At 34.5% G+C, this 17,327-nt stretch overlaps 1 protein-coding gene across 3 annotated transcripts in view; it reads left to right on the top strand.

Moving 5' to 3' along the window:
* Positions 1-17,327, top strand: part of RNF145 (ring finger protein 145) — a 52,687-nt gene that overhangs the window by 29,817 nt on the left and 5,543 nt on the right. For all 3 annotated transcript variants that reach the window (XM_010372553.2, XM_010372555.2, XM_010372556.2), the window contains 4 exons: positions 2,961-3,196; positions 5,927-6,102; positions 10,246-10,386; positions 11,004-11,186. In XM_010372553.2, the coding sequence (XP_010370855.1) occupies positions 2,961-3,196; positions 5,927-6,102; positions 10,246-10,386; positions 11,004-11,186 (736 nt within the window). The remainder of the gene's footprint in view (positions 1-2,960; positions 3,197-5,926; positions 6,103-10,245; positions 10,387-11,003; positions 11,187-17,327) is intronic.

The following is a 17,327-nucleotide window of genomic DNA, read 5'->3' as shown; positions in this document are numbered from 1 at the left end:
ATTTTATCTAGGGGCAGGAAAACCACTAATCTTCACAGAGTGGATTTTAAAAGACAGCAGAGGACAAAAATAATGTTGCTTTATAACTATATCGTTATGAGTTGGCATATTTATTAATGGTGACATTCAATAATGAACATATTTGCTAAGTTAGAAAGCTTGCAACGTTTTATTTTATGGTGGATATACTTGTATTATAAATATGAAACATATTTCTTAAAACTCTTCTTATTGGTGGCCATGGTCTTCTGTTTACTTAGCTAAGATTCAACTTTCCGAAGTCCATAAACTATTAAGGAGCATGTTTTCTTCCAACTTTGATTTTAAAATAATTTTCTGGTGTTTTTCTTCATTTTAATAACAAACTTTTTTGAAAAACTAGGTAATTTTAATATGCCATGATTTCTTAGGGTTGCAAACTTCTTGGAGATATTTCTAATAGTGGAATCCTGAAATCTAAAGAGTACATTGGGATTTTGGTTTATTCAGAGTTAAAAGTTGAAATAGGCAAATCAGAAGACAAACAACTTGTTCTTTTGGAACTTCAGGGGAGATTCCACTAACAACATATGACTCCTTCCTTCTTCTGCCTCAGCAGGAGTAGTCTTCTCTTAAATATACCATATGAGTCATATTCTTCTGTGAAAGAAGATAAAGGAAGCCTGTAACCCCAGCACTGGGCGCCACATGTGCTGGCATAGACTTAAGGGAATTTTCAGAGCTTAGAGGAAGTTTACATTGTGCTCAACAAGGACATTTAAGTTTCATAGCTATAAACACAGTGGAAGCCAGATCATTTGGTGGCCTCTTGTTTTCTATATAATTAGGAGTTTTTCTTTTCTTTATGCCTTTATGATTGTTTTTCACATTACTTTAGTATCAGTTTTTTAAAGGCCAAAATTAATGCTTTGTGAGATAAAATACCGTATGTGTTTTATGACATAGTAGATTGTTGTGTTTGGTCTTATGTAAAAATGGTTGACATTTTTGTATTTTTCTAATACAGATTGAATTTTCCTTATTCAAAATGCTTGGGACCAGAAATGTTTTGGATTTCTGATTTTTTTAGATTTTGGAATGTCTGCTTTATACTACTGTTTGGAAACCCTTAATCCCAAAATCTGAAATCCAAAATGCTCCAATGAGCATTTTCTTGGAGCATCATGTTAGATTTTAGGGCATTATGGATTTTAGATTTTGGGATTAGGAATATTCAACATGTGTGTGGATAGAATACAAACAAGTCCCAATTTTTCGTTTTGGTTTTCATTGACAAGAAGTGAGAAAATATGACTAATGATTCTAAATTAATCTGGAAAATTCAGTAATCTCCAAGAAATTCTGAAAGAAGCAATGAGAGAGGATTTGTCCAATCAGTATGATGAAACAGGGTGGTACCATCATTAGAATAGATCACTGAAAACAAAAAGTAACAAGTTCTTATACAGACCTAAATATGTAAAAGATTTTGGAGTATACTACAGTGACATTTCAAATTAATGAGAAAGGAGTGGATGATTCCAGTAGCCAGTTTTGAGATAACCAACTAAACATGTACAAAAAACAAACTTAGATCTTTATTTTCTTATTCCACAATAAGTCAAATGTATTAATTTTTAAGTTAAAATTAAAAATTAGCTAAAAATTACTAAAAGAAAATACAGCTATTTGTATAATCTTGAGTGGGGTAGCCATGTAATAAACCATGGCACTAAAGGTGGGTACCATTAAGAAAAAAAATGGTTTGACTCTTTTCAATACATACTTTTATAAGAGAATAAAGTTATTAAAAATATTAAGACAAGGGGCATATTAGAAAAATGCAATGTGACTAAGGATTAATATTTCGATCAAGCAGTAGGATATGTATTCTAGTAGAAAAATGGGCAAAGAATGTGAACATTTCACCAAATGATTGCACATGTTTTTATATACTTATTGATAATGTTCAGTGCTGCTAGTAACCAACAAAATGCCAATTAAAAAATTTAGGAAATATTCCCTGTTCTTCCCCTCTCTAAATTATACTCACTATGGCAAGTTAATAGAAGAATGGCCACATTTTACACTGGTAAATTGTTGCTGGAGGGCAGTCTGACAGTGTGTCAAAGTCTTTAAAAATTTTTTTTTTGGATTCAGTATTTCCTAGCCTAAGAGAATATTAGGAAATGTGTTCCAGGTAGTTTGTATATACAAGGATGTCATAATGTAAAAGCTTATTCATATAAAGCATTTTATAATTCTGGAATATTTGGAAAAGGCTAAATGCGAATATCATGTCACATACTTTCAGTGTAACCCAGGGTGTTCTTAGGGGCTGCCTTTGGGTTGTGGGATTGTAAGAGACTGAGAGTTTTCTTTCCCATTCTGTTTCTCTGTGTTTCTGGGTTTAATATAATGACCATGTGTAATCCCCAGTGAGAAGAATTTATTTAGTTTTTAGTTTTAACTTATGATTTAGTTATTTGGGGAGGTTTACATGGTCCTCCAAAAACAAAGATTAAAAAATTCTCAGAACAAATATTGTTGCAGTATGATCTTGAACAAGTGATTGTATGTTGGATTTTATGCTTTCACCTATAGACCAGAACAGTTACATATTGAGTACCTTTGGAAAAGAAGCTGTGTATAAACAGTAGCAACTGAATTGTCACAATACTGAACTAGACATTGTTTAAAGTTTTCTTCATATTATACATGCCATCACAGACAACCAGTGGAGATTTATGTTGCTCTTTCCAGATCAGCCCTAAGGAATTAGCGTTCAAAGTTCACAGAACTTGTGAATATGTAATTATAGTCAGATGGAGTTAAAGTTTGATTTAAAATATTATCTACGAGATTTCAGTTAGACTTCTTCAAAAGTTGTGTTATTATCCTTATCAACAGTGTTTTTTGGTTGTTTTTATTTTGTGGATGCCGAATGCTCAAAATTAAATGTATTCTATTCCCCATTTTAGGTCAGTTGGTGGTGTGTACTTTATGCTCCTGTGTCATGAAAACAAAGCAGATTTGGCTCTTTTCAGCTCACATGCTTCCTCTGCTAGCACGACTCTGCCTTGTTCCTTTGGAGACAATTGTTATCATCAATAAATTTGCTATGATTTTTACTGGATTGGAAGTTCTCTATTTTCTTGGGTCTAATCTTTTGGTACCTTATAACCTTGCTAAATCTGCATACAGAGAATTGGTTCAGGTAAGAATGACAACCACGAACACGTAGATAAAATTCTACATAAATGTTAAGTACATTATAGTTCATTTTTAGTTCACAGTTATGGTACCATTCATTTTTACAGTTTCAAAACAGCAGCTATTTTCAGCTCAATTAGGAGCATCTGAAAGATTGTTGATTATGTTCTGTTGAGAAGGCAGTAAAGTGAAGTGGTTCTCTTAAAGCAGATTTATCTGAGATCATACCCTGATGCTGCTGTTCACTAGCTGCGTAACCTTGTGATAATTGCCTTACTTTCTGTAAAATGGAGCTAATAATGAAAGCTGTGCTTTCCTCATAGGGTTCTGTGAGATTTAAATGAGTTTTGTACCAGACAATGTTCCATATGTGTTAGCTATTGTAATGAAGACAAAAATAATAAAGAATTGAGGCCGGGCGCGGTGGCTCAAGCCTGTAATCCCAGCACTTTGGGAGGCCGAGACGGGCGGATCATGAGGTCAGGAGATCGAGACCATCCTGGCTAATACGGTGAAACCCCGTCTCTACTAAAAAATACAAAAAACTAGCCGGGTGATGAGGCGGGCGCCTGTAGTCCCAGCTACTCGGGAGGCTGAGACAGGAGAATGGCGTGAACCTGGGAGGCGGAGCTTGCAGTGAGCTGAGATCCGGCCACTGCACTCCAGCCTGGGTGGCAGAGCAAGACTCCGTCTCAAAAAAAAAAAAAAAAAAAAAGAATTGAATACCTATAAGTCAAATCCTGCTTTTTCCTTCTGATTATAGTCCTACTGTGACTACAGTTTCTTCCCTTTGTGTGCCTAATTGAAACAGAAAAGTTAAGTAGTTCGGGGTTATAATATGATAGATTTCATTTAGATATAGTACTTGAACTATGTTTGCCAACATAACATGCTTTTTATAAAAGTTTCTCCCCTACTTTTTTCAGTCTTTAAGGTAAATTACTCGCAGATACAAATAATACACATTTGGGAAATAAATGTTTCTCTTTGGTTTAATTGATAGTTTGTAGTCTATAAAATAGATTTTAACCTGACTTGGTATGAAAAGAGAGTGTTAAAATGTCACTGTCTTCCACCTCTTGACTGTGTCCTTAAGGTACAGGAAGCTCTCAGATAGAACAAACTGATACAGCAAAGTGAGGTATTCTCTTGTGGCCCCAGGGGCAGATCTTTGAGAATACTTTCTCTAAGCTTTTGGCCTTAGCCTGATTCTATCTTCGTCTTACACAGTGATTAACTTGGGCAGTTTTCCCAGGAGTAGATCTTCCAGAAACGAGATTATTTCTGCTGTCAGTGAAGAGCGGCTTCATGGGGAAGCAGGACAGGAAGGGTTATAGTTGTATTCAGGGTAAGAATGACAAATTTAAGATATATATTTTTTCTTTCAATTCAATCTTACGAGGGTTATCTTAGTTTGTAATAAATAATGAATATTCAGTAAATATTGAATATTAAATATTTATTGAATAACCTCAGCCTTCATTTTTTAATGTCATATTTGGTTGGTTGCCATAAGATTCTTACATCAACTAGATGTAGCTGTTGGAAATACAGGTTATAAAATGTGTGACCAGGAAAGAATTAGATAAGCAAGAAATAGTGGTCTGTTTCTTGAATGGAAAGGAAGAAAAGTATTCTCTGCGTCTTAATGATCAGTCTGCCTGATAATAATTTTGCAGCTAGTTGGGCAGTTTCCTTTTTCTTTTAATCTTTTCTCACTGGGGAAAATAGAAGTTAATAGACTGGGTTGTAGAAAAAGCCTTTGATTTACTGATGAAAGAATTTTAAATTTAGAATAATCTGCAAGTCAATTTATTTTAACTTAAAGATCTTTATACCTTATTGAAACATTCTGGTATCACATTGAGAGATTCCAGCAAAACCGGTTGACTGCTAGATTTTGGTTTTGTAAGCTGCCAGGCAGAATTCCTGCTGTGTTACCAGGGTCTGGTCCCTGACATAGAAGCTCTAGAAACTTGGTAACACCTATGCTCTTAGATTGAATCAGATTCTGTGATTGATTTTTCCTAGTCAGTTTCATAAGAAGAGTGTTTTATAAACTGGAAAACTAATTTAGTGAGTTGCAGATTATTAAGCCTTTTTTTTTTTTTTTTGTAAGATATATCCTTTTCCTAGTGTTACTACATTTGGCAAACCAAATGGAAAAACATAGCTTGATAAAAACACAGTAGGAGGAAGGGGAATTGATGTGTATGGGAGAAAAAGACTTGCTAACTATCTTTGCTCTGCAAAAAATTTTTCCAGTGATTAAGTACTCTTCTTCATTGAACTATTTCTCATTTGTGACATTTCTGAATAAACCCGGAAAGTTTTTACTTTTACTTTTTTTACCCTACTGCCTCAAGCAGTGTTGTATCAATTCATGCTAGTCCTGATTATTTTGATTAGACATGAGTATTTACCAAGTCTTCTCAAACTGCCTTTTAAGGTTATTTTGTACTGAGTATGACCTTATTTTGACCTTATCCCTGAACTATTAGGGCAATTTGTTGCTATCAAATAAGTGTGTGTCAAGTGTTAATAATAATGCAAAATCAGTAAGTTTTAAAAAACATACTATTTGTTAACTAGGCTAACTTTAAAGGAATTTAGCTGAAACAGTCTTACAATAAAAGAAAAACTAATATTTTACTTCTGATTTGACTCTTAAGTGTTTCTACAGTGTTTATTGGTGGTGATACAAGAAGTTTTCCTGTCTTATATTTTTATTTAGGTAGTGGAGGTGTATGGCCTTCTCGCCCTGGGAATGTCCCTGTGGAATCAACTGGTAGTCCCTGTTCTTTTCATGGTTTTCTGGCTCGTCTTATTTGCTCTTCAAATTTACTCCTATTTCAGTACTCGAGATCAGCCTGCATCACGTGAGAGGCTTCTTTTCCTTTTTCTGACAAGGTAATTAATAAGAGCCTATGATACTATGTATAACCTTAGAAAGAGAAAACTGATCTAGGAATAGTAAGTTTTTCAGATTACTTTTATTCATGTTATAGAACTTCATATTTTGTTAAGATAGGATTTTCATTCACTGGATTCCTAGGTTTGGCAATGCAGGGAGGTGCTGATATGATAATGTGGTTTATTTGACTGCACTGTGGACCAGAGTGTAGCAAATGATTTGTGGAAAGGTACATAGCAAATTGTAAAAGTATTTTTTCACTTCCAAGTTAAAATTATTGGGTCAATCAGAAAAAAGTATATTATAAAAATAACATTTATCGAGTATTTAAAATGTAGCCATACCATTAAACACTTTGCCTCACATTAATCTTTACAGCAACCCTGAGAAATAGGTGCCTTTATTATAATTACCATTTTATAGCTGAAGAAACTGTACCAGGAATAACTTGCTCCAGGTAACACTGCCAAAAGAAGCAGAACTGGCACTCAGACCCACCTGAGTTCAAACCCTGTGACTTAGTCTGTATACTTTGCCTATGCCACTGTTGCCTTCGGTATCAAGATAGAGTCAGATAATTGGTGAAATGGGTCAATAATAGTACTTTACTGTCTAACCCAGGGGTGTTCAGTCTTTTGGCTTTCCTGGGCCACATTGGAAGAGGAATTGTCTTGGGCCGTACATAAAATACACTGGCACTAATGATAGCTGATGAGCTTTAAAAAAAAAAAAAAATCGCAAAACAAATCTCATAGTATGTTAAGAAAGTTTACAAATTTGTGTTGGGCTGCATTCAAAACTGTCCTGGGCTGCAGGTGAGTCAGGCTTGTTCTAACCCAAAATAATTCTAAGACTCAGTTTTTAATATTGAGGGGTTTTTTGTTTTGTTTTTTAAAATCTCATGTCATGTGAGTCCTTTTCCCACTTTATTGTGAACTTAATGCTAGATCCACATTTGTTATTTTTTCTACTCTTGAGTTTGAATCTCACTTTCTCAGAATCTAGTACATGAATATACATCTTGGTTCCCTCACTCATTGTCACTTCAAAAAGTAGGGATGAAAATCTGTCCTCCTATAAAGTAAATGTAGGTAGATAACAGTTTTAAGTTCTAGTTAATAGTCATTGTTTCTCAGCCATCCAATATGATGGAAGACTGTGTACTAAGTGGTGTAGGCTATGAGAAATTTAAGACAAGTTTACTATCCTTAAGGAAAATGTTTCAAGGAAAGCATTAACACAAATGTAAATAACATTAAAAATATACGGGACAAAAACCTGTTTTAACAAATAAGTAGGATAAACTTATATTGGTACTGAATCAGATTTTGAACTTTCTAAAAATGAGTAACAATCATAAGTAGTTTCTATAAACATGCAGTAAGTTGATGTCAAAGTCAAATACATTTTAAGGATTAATTTAGTATTAAGTAAATTTGCTATTTGTTTTTGATATAAGTATTTTGTGCAAGACTTTTTTTTTTGAGATGGAGTCTTGCTCTGTTGCCCAGGCCGGAGTACAGTGGCACAATCTCGGCTCACTGCAACCTCCGCCTCCCAGGTTCCAGCAATTCTTCTGCCTTAGCCTCCCAAGTAATTGGGATTATGGGCACACACCACCACACCTGGCTAATTTTTGTATTATTAGTAGAGACCATGTTCATCAGGCTGGTCTTGAGGCGCTCCTGACCTCAGGTGATACACCCACCTTGGCCTCTCAAAGCCCTGGGATTACAGGTGTGAACCACCATGCCCGGCCTGCAGACTTTTAAAATGACCCAAAACGTAATTGAATTTAAAGAGAAAGAGAAAGACAGTTCTGTGGTTAGGATAATAACCTCAGCGTGGGACTGAATTGGTGGTGCTTTAAACCAGATTGTTACCCGCTGCAAAGCACAGTAAGATGAGGTATAGCATAGTGCAATAGGCTTAACAATTCACTAAGCCATGAATGAATTTGGACTTATTTACAAAGTAAGAAAATAATACTGGGATATTTTGTGAAGTTTAGATATCTTGCTAACGTAATTTTTTTTTCTTCTTTTTCTATGCATAGCCAGGATAGATTGCCTTTTTTCATGATAAGAATGTTGTAATTTGCTTTGAGAAGTTCCCATATTGGTTCTTTTGTTAATTTATATCTCTGTAAGAGTTGTTCTCTGTTCTTACCTATGCTTTTGTGTGCTGGGTAATGTTTATGTTACTTAGTCGAAAAACAACATATTTAGAAAAAAGGATTGGAAGCTTACCAGAATACCCTGACTAAACAAACACACCAACCAACAAAAAAGCACACAAGATCAAACTGCAAAAAAAAAAAAACAAAAAAAAAAAAAAAGCTTTTTTTGCAGCCAGAAAGTAGAAATTAAGATGTCATAAAAATGAGTTACTGAATGAAGAGAGGGCAAAGAAAAGTTTTATAAATTTCCTAAGCTCTTTCACTTCCCCAAAGCTAGGTCGAAACCTTTGGTATTTAGTATGCTGTCTTTTCTAAAATAAGATAAAAGGAAAGTGCTATATTTGAATACGTAATTAAATCATTTGTGTGGGTGTAAAAATTTTCTCTAAATATGGAGAAAGGTCCATAAAAATAGAGAAGTAGTATGGACCTTTGGTTAAATTTTCAGCCTTTTTCAATGAGAAGTAAAATTTTAGTTTGTTTTCAGTCATGGTTCTTATATTGTAAAATTACACACAATTTGTTTAAAATTGTTACTATATAATGATTTCAGTGTGAAAATGCAAAACAATTCAGAAATTTAATTTGTAGGAATGTCATAAAAGTAATGATTTTTTCTAGTTATTAGCCACCATGATTGGTGGATATTTTGGCTCCTAACAGAAAGACTTTTTTTCTCATCATAGTGTACGTTTGTACCATGTAAATTAGGTGCTTTCACGTAAAAACCAACTTATAAGCAATTGTGTAGGAAAGGTAACTTATATAGAAGCATGGAGCTGCGTAGTAAAAGGCAAGCACTGATTGCCTGAATGAATTCCTCATCTATATAAGTAAAATTATTCTTTGAAATTTAAAACTTAAGATGTAGGTACTATATAAGGGCTGGGAGCATTAGCTCAAGCCTGTAATCCCAATACTTTGAGAGGCCGAGGTGGGAGGATCACTTGAGGCCAGGAGTTTTAGCCCAGTTTGGGCAACATAGCAAGACCTTGTCTGTATAAAGAATAAATTAACCAGGCGCGGTGGCACGCTCCTATAGTCTTAGCTACTTGGGAGGCTGAAGTAAGTGGATCGCTTTTGCCCCAAAGTGCAAGGCTGCAGTTAGCTATGATTGTACCACGCTCTCCAGCCTAGCGACAGAGCAAGACCCTGTCTCAAATATATACATACATATATATATATGTATATATGAAAGATATGGTGTGAATGCTGAATCCATCTCATTAGTACATAATAGTACATGTATTTATAAAATACACATAAGTTAATATCTAAGTTCAATGAAAATATTTGCCGGCTCTAGTAGTATCATAGCAAACTTTTATGTTAAAAATTAATATTAAAATTATTTTTAGATAGTCGTGGAGTGAATTCTTGGGCATGCTTTTGAAGTAACCCCTTTTTAAAAAATGCGTTTGTCTCAACCTAAATTTTAAAATGCCAGTCATATGTAAGATACTGATGGATTAGAAGGAGTGATACACCCTGCTCCATAGCAGTTTGGTCAAATAAGGAGTTGCAGCAGGTATTCATATTATAATGTAGCACAGTGAACAATTTGAATAGCCAATATTTTTCAGGAAGAACAGTGGGCAACTGTACAAACTTCTTTCGAATACTTGTCAGCATGCTAATTATATATTTCTTAGATGTGAAGATTTAGGCTCTTTGAATTTTACTGCATTTGAAGATGATAGATTATTAAAAATAAGACTTTGTTTCAGATCTGGTGCTATGTACTGCATGTTTGCCAATGAGATAGAAAAATGTGGGTTTGAAGATGAATAAGATGGTTAAATTATTAGTGGAGTAATTGGGTGATTTCACCTCAAATTTTGGTTTAGGATGTTTTAGTTAATGAGGATCAGATCAAGCTTGGTGGTTATTTAAAGGCCTCAGATGTTTTTACTCCAAATGGAAAGTTTATGTCTGTTAATATCCCCCTCTTTTTTTCCAGTATTGCGGAATGCTGCAGCACTCCTTACTCTCTTTTGGGTTTAGTCTTCACAGTTTCTTTTGTTGCCTTGGGTGTTCTCACACTCTGCAAGTTTTACTTGCAGGGTTATCGAGCTTTCATGAATGATCCTGCCATGAATCGGTAAGTTCTTTCCTTGAATACATCTAGAAATGTAAATACTATAGATAAGGAAGTAATGATGAATTTCTTTGGCTGATGAATTTTAGAAGAAATGGAATTGGAGAGTTTGTTTTTAATGGTTGCAACATTTGGGTTAAAGTACTATGAAAAAATACATTTCCATGTTAAAGAAAGATGTATTTTTATTGTATGTATTAATACATTATGAATGTTGGACACCTTCCTTTCCTAGATTTCTTTAAGAGATTTTCAGAAGCTTGCTTTCTCCCATTTGAAGTTTAACCCTGTTAAAATCTGATTTCTATACAGTTTTGATATTAATATCTGGCTTATTAACAAACTCGGGTTGGAAAACTTCTATTTGTCTTAGAAGTTATTATTTTTGCCCTCATTGTGTGGTAAAATAATAGCTATTATGCCTTTGCACGTGTAGTGATATATATGACTAGTTCATTAATGTTATAAAGTTAATATACTGATCAGGTTTTTAGTCTGAATTAAGTCAGAATAGATTTAAAAATATATAACAAGAGTCTAAGACTTTGGATTATTTTTCTCTTTGAATTAAATGAGATTCAGATTATTTTATGTTTTCTGAAAATGTATGCTTTTTTTAGGGGTATGACAGAAGGCGTAACGCTGTTAATCCTGGCAGTGCAAACTGGGCTGATAGAACTACAGGTTGTTCATCGGGCATTCCTGCTCAGTATTATCCTTTTCATTGTTGTAGCTTCTATCCTACAGTCCATGTTAGAAATTGCAGATCCTATTGTTTTGGCACTGGGAGCATCTAGAGACAAGTAAGAGGCCTCTTAATATTCTTTAAATTAACTCATGTAATATTTTTTACATGCATTTGTTGTCTAAATATTTAGGGAATATTTAGAGACAGAAAAATGGATATGGGTAATTGGTATTAGCTTAGGTTAATTCAACAAGTTGATGTTTTTATTTTTCCTGTATGAGATGTTTGACTTATTTGACTGTTGTTTCTTCTCTCAAGATTTTTTAGTTAAAAATCACATCAAAGGCCATGTAATTATAAGTTAACTTTTTCTGCTTCAGATGAATTTAATACTTTTTATATTTGTCCAGTTTTAAAATTAAGAATATAGAGCATAAAATTTAGTCTAGCATAATCAATGTAACAAATAATATGTAATTTTATTCTGTGTAAATTAAAGGAGAGAAAGCATTAAGTGAAATGCAAATGAAGGAGAGGAAAATAGAGGCTCTCAGGTAATCATAAAATAGACATTTATGGAAAAACAGCCTCATTTGATAGAGTTTTAGACAGTTTCAACTGACTGGATTATAGGGATTCTTGACAACTTATAGGACCAAATGAAATTAATAGTTGGATTCATGTACATCTTGCATTACAGTAAAATTTTAAACTCTGTATATTTTATTGATACATAGAGGTACATGTGATGTTTTGAGAGCTGTATACATTGTATAACGATTAAATCAGGATAATTGAGGTATCCAGAAATTTTTGTGAGGGATAAAAGCCAAACTGTTATTTAGTTCCTTAAAGATACAGTCTTTTTATTGTAGTTTATACAAGGAAATTCTGTAAGGAATTTCTGAAAATTCAGTGTCACTGTTTTTTTCTAGTGCTCTATCCACATTCTGATTATTGATTATAGAAATACATCTGAATTTATTGCTTCTTTCGTAGCCTTTTATGAGTGAGGGAACTGCTAATATCTTGGGAGGTAGAATTGTATCAGCTGGTTTCTAAAACATTCCAAATTAGCATTTGAATTATAGTACATCCGATTCATCTTTGTATCCCCATAACACACACTGCCAAACATTCAATAAAATTTTCTCAAGTGGTAGGATGGCTGAAAAATCAATTTAAATAAGCTCAGACTCTTAGACATGTTTTAGATCTTCTTAATCATCATAATTGATTGTAGTTATTTCACATTTGTTTATGAGGTTTAAGGTTTCTCAACTGAGGCATTTAAAATGTTGAACTCAAGGGTGAGTGCAATTAAATAGCCACTTAGTAGATCTGAAAAGTAGATTTCTTTGACCTAAGTGTAATTAGTATTTTGTCATCTCTGTCAATATCATTTGTTATTAATCACACTAATTAGTATATATTGATAAAACTAATGTTTGGAAAAGAGAAAAATTATGTTTTTCCACTACTGTAAGTATCAGTAGATGCTGTTGTGGGTCTTCCCAGGATACTGAACTATCCTCACTACTGGCTTTCTCCAAAATTAGATGCAGAGGAGATGTAGAGAGAAAGGAGCAACCTGAGAAGTGTTGTATGTGGATTTGGGGTACTTCGAATTGGTGTCTGTGTTATTCCTTCTGGCTGCAGCTGCATTAACCTGAGGCAGGAGAGGCTGCCCCCTTGGCTGTGGGAGGAAAAGCAGACATGAACTGTTCTGTTCTGTTCTTCCCTCCCACCATTGCCTACAGTAATAAGAGAATAACCGCCAGCTACATGCTAGTACTTTTTAAAACAAATGAAATAAAGTTAAGAGAAAAATGCCACTTACCACAACTGCCTCAAGAATATGAACAGACATTTCTCAAAAGAAGACATTCATACAGCCAACAGACACATGAAAAAATGCTCATCATCACTTGCCATCAGAGAAATGCAAATCAAAACCACAATGAGATACCATCTCACACCAGTTAGAATGGCAATCATTAAAAAGTCAGGAAACAACAGATGTTGGAGAGGATGTGGAGAAATAGGAACACTTTTACACTGTTGGTGGGATTGTAAACTAGTTCAACAATTATGGAAAACAGTATGGCAATTCCTCAAGGATATAGAACTAGATGTACCATATGACCCAGCCATCCCACTACTGGGTATATACCCAAAGGATTATAAATTATTCTACTACAAAGACACGTGCACATGTATGTTTATTGTGGCACTATTCACAATAGCAAAGACTTGGAATCAACCCAAATGTCCATCTGTGACAGACTGGATTAAGAAAATGTGGCACATATACCATATACACCATGGAATACTATGCAGCCATAAAAAAGGATGAGTTTGTGTCCTTTGTAGGGACATGGATGCAGCTGGAAACCATCATTCTTAGCAAACTATCACAAGAACAGAAAACCAAACACCGCATGTTCTCACTCATAGGTGGGAACTGAACAATGAGATCACTTGGACTCGGGAAGGGGAACATCACACACTGGGGCCTATCATGGGAAGGGGGGAGGGGGGAGGGATTGCATTGGGAGTTATATATGATATAAATGATGAATTGATGGGTGCTGACAAGTTGATGGGTGCAGCACACCAACATGGCACAAGTATACATATGTAACAAACCTGCACGTTATGCACATGTACCCTAGAACTTAAAGTGTAAAAAAAAAAAAAGGAATTAAAAAAAATAATAAATAAAAAGTTGAATAGTTCTATAACAGTTAAATAAATTAAAGCAGTTGGCAAACTTCTTGAGCCAGATGATATTACAGGCAAGTTCTACCAAATTTCAAGGAACAGTTATCCCTATTTTATTTATTTATTTATTTTTAGAGATGGAATCTCGCTGTGTTGCCCAGGCTGGACTCCTGGGCTCAAGCAGTGCTCCTGCCTCAGCCTTCTGTGGAGCTGGGACACGTGCACACCACCACACTTGGCAGATTATTTAAAACAAATACTTTCAAACTATAAGAGAAATACCTCCCAGTTCACTCCGTGAAGCCATTGCAATCCCAGTATTGAAATAAATCAGGCAATTTGAGAAAAATAAAGTATTTCACTCATAGCAGGAGATATTACGAGGCATTTGTAATGTTGGCTTAAGGTAGACTAGTGGAATAGAGACCCCAGACTGACCCATATATGGGTGGAACTCTGGTATATGACAGAAATGGCATGCCAGATGAATGGAGACAGGTGCTAGTCTATAATGAAGCTAGAAAAACACTGGATTCCTATCTCGCACTACAAACAAAATAACTCCAGTATGTTAGGGACTTAAATGTCAAAAACAAAGTTAAAATTCCACTGAGATTAGTGTATTTTGGATGTTTGAGTAGGAAAAGATTTCTTAAACTGACAGAACTGACTATGGAAGACCGAGATTGACTATAACTGTGAAAGAAAAGATTAATACATTTAACTATTAATATTCGAATTAATAGCAGTTTTTAAACCTACAGATAAGTTAGAAATGGTCATTACAAACTGGAATAAAATATTTCTAGTATGTACTCCTTATCAAGAATCGCTCCTACACATCAGTAAGAGAAATGGACACAAAACATGATGAGGCATTTAGGAAAAGAGAAGACAGGCAAACATGAAGAGAAGTTCAGCATCATTCATGACAAAGGAATTGTGAAGGCCACAGCGAGATACTGTCTTACACGCAGTCAAATGGAAGAAGGAGAGAGAAAGGGGAGGGAAAAATCTACCAGTACCTATGATGGGGGAAGTTGCAGCTCTACAGGATATCCCAGGTACTGATGAGAGTGTAAAGTGGTGTAGTCACTTTGGAAGAGAGTTTGGCATGATCTCCTTATAGGTATCAAAGACTGTTGCACGTATACAGTAGGAGACATGTAGAAGAATGTTCGTAGAACAGTTCACCTCACCAGAAGCCTGGGAACAACCCAGACGCCAATGCAACAAGAAAGTAGATGATAACATGTGATAATAGTGACAGTGCTATGTTAAAAATAGTGACCCACAAAACAGTATGAATGATCATAGCAGCACGAGGTAAAAAAGTAAATCCAAAAAAATGACAATGTGGAATATTATTTTTATATTAAAAACAAAACTTTAAAATGTGTAATACTTAGGAATACGTATAGATAAAACCAAACTATAAAAAGGGAAGCAGGCAAGAGCATGAAGCACACAGGATTCAAGATAGTGGTTTCGTGGGGCGGAGGGGCGAGCGAGGACATGGTACATACAGTCAGGCCTGCCCCTGTCGTTAGATGTGGCTTATTGTCCAGGCCTTCACCTGTATGTGGGAAGTGGGTTCATAAATGCTTGTTACATTATTTACAATAGTTAATTAGATTACTGACTGAATAAAAAGAGGGACATGCAGAGACCAATGATCATAGTACATCGTCAGCCAAGGATTGTGATGAATTCAATTCCGTGTACTGGGGATTAAAAAAGGAAAGGAAAAGCATCCTAATTCTCAAGTTAGAGGACAATTAAGAGATGATACTGATAGTCTATGAAACAATTATTATTATTATTAATGAAATAATTATTAAGGGGAAAATCTTCATAAATATATCTTTGGAGTTGCTTGAACTATAGGTAATTTCCATGTTTAGCTTAGGGGAGGGTGTGTGAGTTAGCTTTAGCCATAGAAACAATTGGTTAATTTATCTGTAAATTTTATTGTTTTTAATAAGGAATATTAGAACTATAGTCTACTTATTCAAATTATATAGCAAATTTTCAAAAGGCAAACATTTTAGGAAATGGGTTGTCATTTTATAGCGCTTAACCTATTAATTTCTCAAGGTTTCAATGTAATTTTCCCTTATTTTTATATTTTATTTGAAATTTGATTTTATTTTAACTATTTAGATAAGGACATATATGTGTGTCTATGTATATGTTTGTGTGTATATATCCACCTGTATTAAAATTAGACATAAATGTAAAACTCTTGACGTAACGTTGTATATACATTTCTGTGTGTGTGCTTAAATATATGTATGTGTGTTTATAAATATGTACATATTTCATTGATTTTAAAAAAATATATTTAAGATTTTAAGGCAGATTGCCCTATTAGAACTATAATTCATCATCTAACACAGTACAGCTACTATGATGGTAATTCCTTCTTGCCTGCCTTTAAAAAGTTAAAATTGCTGAATCTGAAAGTAAAGCTACTGACAAGTTTACATTTGTTCCTTAATTTCTGATTATTATTATTATTGTTGTTAGTTTTTGGCAAGAAAAAATGTAAAACACTATCCAAAGTATGCAGCTTTAATTTTCACCATAATAATTAACTGTCTTCTCTGAACTACTGATTATGTTAGGACCACACCGTATAGCATTTGACCTTGTGTGGTAATTTTTACTTCCTGCCTATATTATAATTAAAGGTAGGAAAGATGATTTCTGTTATTTGTGTCTCTTTGAGATGCTTTACCTGGATTTGAGAACATATCACAGATGTTGATATTTAATTAAAACAGCTTAATTTTTTTTGTAGCCATGAACTTTAAACTATTTCAATTGAAAGCCAAATTTGTTTAGCTTGAACTAGCCTAAAGGGTTTAAAGAAATGGAGAGCAGGATGGAGGAATTTCTAGTGGGATGTACGAGTGCTTGTGTTTTGCTGAGAGGGCAGTTAGTTAACCAGCTCGGTTTATGAGGAACAAATTTGACAAGCTTGGATGGAAAAATTAGGAGTGGAGGACCTCAAATGCCAGACTCAAAAATTTAGAGACAGTGTTGAAAATATTATGATAGTAGAGCTTTAGGAAGATTAGTCTGGCTGACAGTGTCCTGGATAGATCAGGACTGGAGGAGGGAGGAAAACCAGCTAGAAGATCTTACAATACAGTTGCTCTCAGTCACGTCTCCCACTTCCCCTGACCACAACAGATGTGAGGATGAATGTACTTGCTCATTGGAGAGTCATTCCTATTAGTGACACTGCACTCACGATAGCAGAGATTCTCATCACAAGTGGAATGAGTGGGGAGAGGGTGTCATAAGATTTGTTATTTGAAAAATAACTTATGTTATGAAAAAGACCACAAATTATTCTAATACTCCCTCCCTGTCTTAACCAGGACAAATTATTGAAATTGTTAAGGTTTAAGGCTACAAAAGCCTGAAGTAATTTGAAATTGCTAGGAGTAGCAATTGAAAGCAAACTATTGAGGAACAAAAGAAAATCAGTGGTACTTTGCAGTTGACTGAGTGTGGTGACTTT

This window comes from Rhinopithecus roxellana, chromosome 3 (assembly GCF_007565055.1).
Source record: "Rhinopithecus roxellana isolate Shanxi Qingling chromosome 3, ASM756505v1, whole genome shotgun sequence".
Classification (NCBI taxonomy): domain Eukaryota; kingdom Metazoa; phylum Chordata; class Mammalia; order Primates; family Cercopithecidae; genus Rhinopithecus; species Rhinopithecus roxellana.
The sequence above is the reverse complement of the archived record's forward strand: the minus strand, read 5'-3'. Positions and strand labels throughout refer to the sequence as shown.